A 7,502-nucleotide genomic window follows, 5' to 3' on the forward strand; every position below is an offset into this window, starting at 1 on the left:
TGACTATAGACATTCTCAACTTTTCTTGTAGCTCTTGAATTATTTGGTTAGCATTTTCAAGTTACTTATGATAATTACAACTCTCCATGATTGTGGACCTATCCCTCAAGCTCTTAGGCTTACTATCAAGTGGACTAGAGCTTTGTTACCATTTGTTAGTATTCTAAAGTACTAGGGAGGAGGAGGGAACAGGGGAATAAATACAAACAAGTCATGTAAAACTTCAACCATAAATTTTCTAAATTGAAATATTAACTTCTATAGACACATATAACCAATGCTCAAAAATAAAAGATAACAATATCAAACCACCACAAACTCATCACACATAACATAATGATTTTGATATCCTAGAAACTTTTAATAGAGAGCAAAAACCATGATGGGGATGATACCCACAAGCTCACTATTGTAGTAATTGATTCTCTATTAGGAGCTTACAATAACCCTTTTTGAGGGTTCACCCTATTAAGATTAATTTGTACCTTGTTATGTACAAAAAAATCTTCCAATCTTTACCTTGTTAGAGGATTTCAAATGCTTTCTTAAGAGTGTGTTTAATTAAGGGATTTATAACTTGATCTTGTTAGGGTTGACATGATTCAAGTATTTATTTATTGTAACTATTAGGAAACAAATAAATAACATATTTGGATATGGCTCTCCGTTCCTATTTGATCTAATAAATAGTCTATTCTTTTGTAACTATTCACTTCTCTCTTCTACTCTATATCTTGATCAAAATTTTCCTTCACTTCACTAATCTCTCTATTCATGCATTTTCCTATACTAAAAAACACTAAGCATTTCACATATATTAATGTCTCAGTATATTTTATCCTAACTATTTCGGGCTTGAAGATCCTTTTTGTCTATTACTTAAAATAGTCACAACATATTACCTTTCCACTAGGATTAATGATCTCAAATATTCTAACTATCCTCATTCATAATCTTCCTTTTTTCAATACTTGTGATACTGAAAACTTTTTACGCAAATCAACTAATTAGGTCGTGGTCCTAACTATGCAATGAGATAATCATGTATATATTTTACATAAGATCGCATCTCTAGATTTCTCTTCTACCTTGACTACTGTAAAAGAGCTCTATATATTGTCAACTGATCTGTTGCAGTCATCGATCAGCTTCTATCTTTGTGCTACTTTCACTAATCATGTTCTTTACTTCATCGATCATGTTCAGACTTAGTTCTTATCTAGATAGTTGTCATAGTTGCCATCAATGATGATAATACATCTTAATTGTGCTTTTCATCAATCTTCCATCATAATGGCAACATAGGTATGAAGCTTGAGGTTTCCAAGAATAATGATGTATGTATTTGAAAGCTTATTATACATTTAAATATAGAAAAGAAATTGAAAATATTATTTTTAATGGGAAGACACCAATCCATAAAGAAAAAGTAACTTCAAGTCATAAATTGAAAATATTGTTATATTATATTGATGTGCTATCAATAAACTAAAAAAATATTAAAAACAATAACATCAGAAAATTACAAATGAAACTTGTTAACTACTAATTACATGTGATAAACTTCGTCTTCAAACTAAACTTAATGTATACAATCACCTCATGAATCTTACTATTGATTCTCATTTGTTTATAATAAGGCTATTTGTGGGGTTAGAATTGCTATTGTTTAAACAAAAACAAACAGCACTCGGCTCTGAAAGCTATCATTGAAACGAAAACGAGCCCTCCATAATTGGAAAGGGATGTTTGATAGCATTTTTCAATTTTATATTCATTCTTTAATGTTACATTCCTACTCAAAAATCTCGACGACTTGACCAAAGTAACTTCCATCGTTGAAAGCATTGATGTTTCAACAGAGGGTCCAGATTCCCGAACGGTAGTTGCATTTTTCTCTTTTACCTATAAGAATGGCAGTTGAGAGTGCATTCTCTTGTTTTATTTCATCTCGTGCTCTTCCCACGTTTATTATACACGTACAAAACTTTAACAAGTTTTGCAGAAGACAGGACATTCTGAAATGAAATACTCATCCCAAACATTTATATCAGAGATTTGTTTGTAGTACCTTGGAATCTCGTTTACAGTGCCAAATTTGAATTTTTTTTGCCGTTGTCACTGTCAAAAATTAAACACCCATTAAGCATTGAAGAATTTGAGGCATTGTTGACACTACTTTGGTTCTTCTAAAGCAGCCACTTCAGCAACACTCTAATCACCAAACCAAGAGTTAAAATTATTTTATTTTCTAAACAAAACTTTTAAGAATCCATCAAACCATGAGTAAAAATAATTTTATTTTCTTAGAAAGTTAATAAACAAAACTTTTAATAAGAGTTAAAATTATTCTTTTAAAGCTAGAAACAAAACTTATAAGAATCCATTCTTCTGAGAGTGTGACCATCATAACATGTAACTCGAATGTCATTTTAATGTGCACGTAAATGGACGCTAAAGAGCATTCACATTTATCACATGCTCACCAACTCGTTTGTTGCTGTTTGAATTCAACCCTGTGCTCCATAGGTTGGGTATATATATAATGGGTTGGAAGAGAATTGAATTTGTCTAACAAAGTGGGGATTTGTCTACTTTGAATACACTCAATTACATATTGGGCTTATAAAATGGGTAGAGCTCCTTGCTGTTCCAAAGATGCAGGCCTCAATCGTGGGGCCTGGACTGCTGAGGAAGATTTGATTTTGAGTGAATACATTGCAATTCATGGCGATGGCGGATGGAAATCTCTACCACAAAAAGCAGGTGAATTATAACTTCATTTCATCTCAGATAGACATAAGCTTGACAGTTCATTAGAACCAACTTACAAGTTCTCTACTAGGATTTTACTTCAAGAGTTTTGAGGATTATTTGTTTGGATTTCAGGTTTGAAGCGGTGTGGGAAAAGTTGTAGATTGCGTTGGTTGAATTATCTGCGTCCAGACATTAAGAGGGGAAACATCTCGCATGATGAAGAGGAGCTCATCATGAGAATGCATAAACTACTTGGCAATAGGTCTTCACAGAATTCTTTGTATTAGTACTTGAGCTATTTGTTAAATTAGATAGTTCTTAAGAGGTTTTTTGTGGGGTTTTTTCAAATTTGTTTTTAGATTTTCCTGTTAATGTTTTCTTGCTTTCCGATTAGAATGAGATTAAGAACTGTCACACAGTTTATTTTTTAAGTAAGTAGAGAACTATAAGAAATTAAATACGTAAATTAAGAAGAGCTCAGTCTAGTTTAGATTGTGAAAACATGATATATATTATTCAATTCTCCCATGTGACATTAAGTTTGTGTGACTATGCAGATGGTCTCTGATAGCTGGACGGCTGCCTGGTCGAACAGATAACGAGATAAAGAATTACTGGAATACCTGCTTGTTCAGAAAGATTGAAAGAAGAGAATCAAGAGCACCTCATGAAGAAAAGTTTATTGGAAAAGCCAAATGTCCATCTCATGATCCAAAAAATGATGATCATGTTTTCAAAGTTGTTCCTGTGAGAACAACTGTATCAAGAATAGATAATCTCCACAAAAGAGGTTTGAAAAGGAGTACTTCAGATCATAACATCAAATTACATAGTAGTAGTAATACAAATATTTCCAAGTCATGGTGTGAGTTATGGACAGATGAATTAATGGCAGATGAGTTGGTCGACATTAAGCTTGATCAGAATTCAAACTCTCAGCCGATTGAAGTTAGTGAGAAAATCTCTCACTTTCTTACTCCCAATTTAATAGATGACCAATTCCCACATTCTGCAGAAAATGAAACTTATAAACACAATACCTCATCAAATTTAAATGAGATTTCTTCTGATAGGTGTGATCTCTTCTCATCTATGAATGCATTCTCAGATGATTTCAGAATGGGAGAGTCAGAACCAAGGCAAACAAATGGTATAGAGAAAATATATGGTCTACATGGTGGTGAGGAAAAGTTTGAAACATTTGCAAACTGCAGAGACCAAGTGATGGAAGAAACATTTATTGATGTTGATCAGGTTGATTGGGTAAAGGAGTTACTAGACTGTCAGATATGAAGGTTTCGATTGAAAGAGTTCCAATATACTTTCAAGATGTATATGTTTATGTGCATGTCAGTTCAAGAGAAAATCTATATGATTCCATGAACTTTTGCTATAATGTTGACAATGCTTTTCTATTGTGCGTTCCAAATCTTGGGTAATCTTTTTTCTATGGGCGTTGATGTTGATATATCTTTGGACGGTTCTAGCATTTTTCATCATTCACATTTGGAATCATCTTTCTTGACGTATAGAATTTGAAATATGATTGGAAACATTGATCAAGGAAAAAAATCTCATGTTTATTATGAATTTTATACTGATATCAGACTTTAGTTGTGAATGATTAATTATCTGAAATAATAGTTGACAATATTGATGGTGAAAAAGAGTAGATGAATAAATTAAGCAATTTGTCAATATTATTTTGAATAGTGATGTATGAGCCTTCATTATTAAGATTTCAGAATAATACTTCATAATCCTTTTGAAAATGTTGATGATAAGAAGAAAAACAGTAATAAGCAGAAGGGAACTTTGTGCAAATGGTATTTGACAGTGCGAGGAAGATCATGTGAAAACAACGAGTGGTAAATAGAATCACGTGAAAACAACGAGTGGCAATCAGAGCGGAATCACGTGATGACCTAATCGCTCGCATCAACTTGGAATATTGCAAAATCTATTCTTTGAGCGCTTTCTTCAAAATATCAGATCTTGGTTTTATTTAAGTCTATGCTGTAGATGGTGGTTTTATTTTAATGCGTAATTTGTTCTTTTTAAATCGTTTATATAGATAGTACAGTTCCTTAAAATATAAAGTTTTTAGTTTTTAAAGTATAAATTTTGTTTAATTAGTTAAATTAAGACTATTTAAAAAGTAGAAATTTATCATTGTCATCAAAGTTTACTATATGATAGAAGTGAAATATTTCATGCTTATTCAATGTATATTCTCTTTCTTCATTTTTTGGAGGGATAATTTTAGTGGTGAGTACTTGTCAAATGGCAAATTTCTCTTATGAAAAATTTGCATGATAAATTAAATATTTTCGCCTACAATTTTTGAGTCATGTCTTATTTGATGGTCACATTCACTAGAGACTTGACAAGTGTCTCTATTCTAAAACTTTCCAAGGAACTTTGTGGTTTCTAGGTATTTGTACTTTTGGTCGTGAAATTTTCATTGATAGAAAAAAAAATGCTAATAATTTTTTTTTCTATTTTCAAAAAAAAATCTTGAATATAAATTAATTTTTTTCTCCTAAAATAATGCCAGATTCCCCATGATTTTATACATTTATCCAAAGGGAGTTTTGTAAAGTTATCCATATTTGTTGTTACAATTTGTCACTATAATTCTTAAAATGAATTGATTTAGGATTAGGTTACAATTATGAAAGCAAAAGGTATATCTCACTCCCATATCACTTACTTTCATTGGTGGTTGATAAAAAATTGATTTAGCTTCAAGCACATGCAGATAGGAAATATTTGAATGCAATCTGGTTTGTCAAAGATGCACTCCCTTTTTAGTTGAATTTGACTTTTGATAATGATATAATAATAAGACTAGGTAAAAGATATCTAAAACAATAGTAAATATAAATAGACATCTACAAGTATAATAAAATAATATACAACTTAGATTTTTTAAGGAGAGTTAAAGAGGATCTCATGACAAAACATTGGGTCAAAATGATTGCAATAATGTGCATGGTGAAATTTCATAGTATACACAAAGATGATATTATCTATTAATCTTGAATTGGAACATCATTATAGTGCATTCTTTAAAACCTGTATGAAAAGGAAATTCCAATTAAATAAATAAGTGTGGACTCCATGTTGAATTTGGAAGTGTTCTAGTTTCATTTCCAATTTCTCAATCTTCTTGTCTGTCTTAAGCTTTTCTAGATCTGAAACCTATAGATGAGGGATAATTAAATTTTTTGTATAAATGCTTTCCTAGATTAAGCCTTAAGAGAATTCAATTTACTCTACAACAATTATATTTTAAAATGCTATGACATACAAAGTGTAAAATGTTGAATCACAGTTATGTTGGAAATATAAGAGTAACTAAAATAAATCTCAAATCCCTTAGATGTCAATTATACAATTCAAACTGATCAAACTGATTATTGTTGATACTCGGTAAAAACACAGAAATTGTTGTAAATCGGTAAATGCAAAGTGTAAATTATTTTAGCAAATCTTAAGATGCTAAAAGAAATTACTTGCAAGCATGAAAGAAATAACATGAACACAGGAGACACCAGGATTTAACGTGGAAACCCAATTTGGAAAAAACCACCAATGCAACTAGTTACTGTTTTTCACTCTTCTGAAGTGAGCCCTATTAGGAGCCAACCTTGTTAAAGGTTACAAAACACACTATTAGGTGTGACCCTGTTAGAGGATTTAATCACCCTATTAGGAGTGGCCATTAAAAAGGTCTTGAAAAAATGGTTAGACCTGATTGTGATGCAACTGAATTGCTGATTACATATCTCTATTTTGGTTCATACTTGATTATTTATGATCAAATAATACTTTTCTACTCCACAAGGACACCTGCTTATCCTTCAAGTTTTCTTCCTCTTCTTATCTCTTTTAATCAACTTATTAAACTTGCACACATCACATACTTTGAAATTACAACTTGACCTTTTACTTATACTTTTCATATTGTCAAGTCAATTCAAATACAACTTAGAATAACCAATATTTATCACCTCAGTTGGCTAGAATCAATAGGTAAAATAATTAAGCTTTATATGCCAAAGTAAGAAAATCCTTTGGTAGTTGACCCAGCTTGGTAGAAATTGATTCTGAAGTGATTTTCTATGTTAACCAATAGAAGCTCGATTAACACTGTGAACTTACGAAATTCCTTAAATAACTAAGTGAACTCAGTTAACATTGAATCTATTCAACTTTCCCTTCGTTAACTGAGTAAGCTTGGTTAACACTCTTTTCTGCTTAACTTCCTTTTACACCTGAGTGGGCTTGGTAGAAACTACTTTCCACACAGAGTAAACTTAGGAATGCATGGTAGACTAGGAAAACTATCTTTACTAACCAAGTGAGCTCAGCATGCACTAACTGTCAACTAATATGACATTTGTGTAATATCAAAGACAACACATAATTAATCAATTGTATCCAATAATCTTCCTAACACAACATGTCATAGCACAATGAAATTTTTAGAACAAGAATCCCTCTATTAGAAAGTTTCTCCCTCTTTGATTTTATGTAGAAAGATTATCCTATAGTATTCTCCCTCTATGAACGAACTTCTTAACTTCTCCCTTTGGAAAATTTTAGAAAGATATGACAGTAAATTTCTCCCTCTTTGACAACACATGCCAAAGATAATTTTAATTGGTATCAATGTACCTTGAGTACAAATTCATTTGCAATATGTCCTTGTCAATACTGCATCAACTGATTAATCTTCA

At 31.4% G+C, this 7,502-nt stretch overlaps 1 protein-coding gene across 1 annotated transcript; it reads left to right on the forward strand.

Annotated features, from left to right (window-relative positions):
* The first annotated feature begins 2,557 nt into the window (after positions 1–2,557).
* LOC149532988 (uncharacterized) lies at positions 2,558–4,186 on the forward strand. The gene is made up of 3 exons (XM_089806755.1): positions 2,558–2,766; positions 2,890–3,019; positions 3,315–4,186. Exons 1-3 carry the CDS (start codon positions 2,631–2,633, stop codon positions 4,048–4,050), a joined length of 1,002 nt encoding a protein of 333 aa, XP_089662881.1. The 5' UTR covers positions 2,558–2,630; the 3' UTR covers positions 4,051–4,186.
* The last annotated feature ends 3,316 nt before the right edge of the window (positions 4,187–7,502 follow it).

This window comes from Cupressus sempervirens, chromosome 10 (genome assembly GCF_028749045.1).
Source record: "Cupressus sempervirens isolate cs-2001-9-10 chromosome 10, ASM2874904v1, whole genome shotgun sequence".
NCBI classification, from domain to species: domain Eukaryota; kingdom Viridiplantae; phylum Streptophyta; class Pinopsida; order Cupressales; family Cupressaceae; genus Cupressus; species Cupressus sempervirens.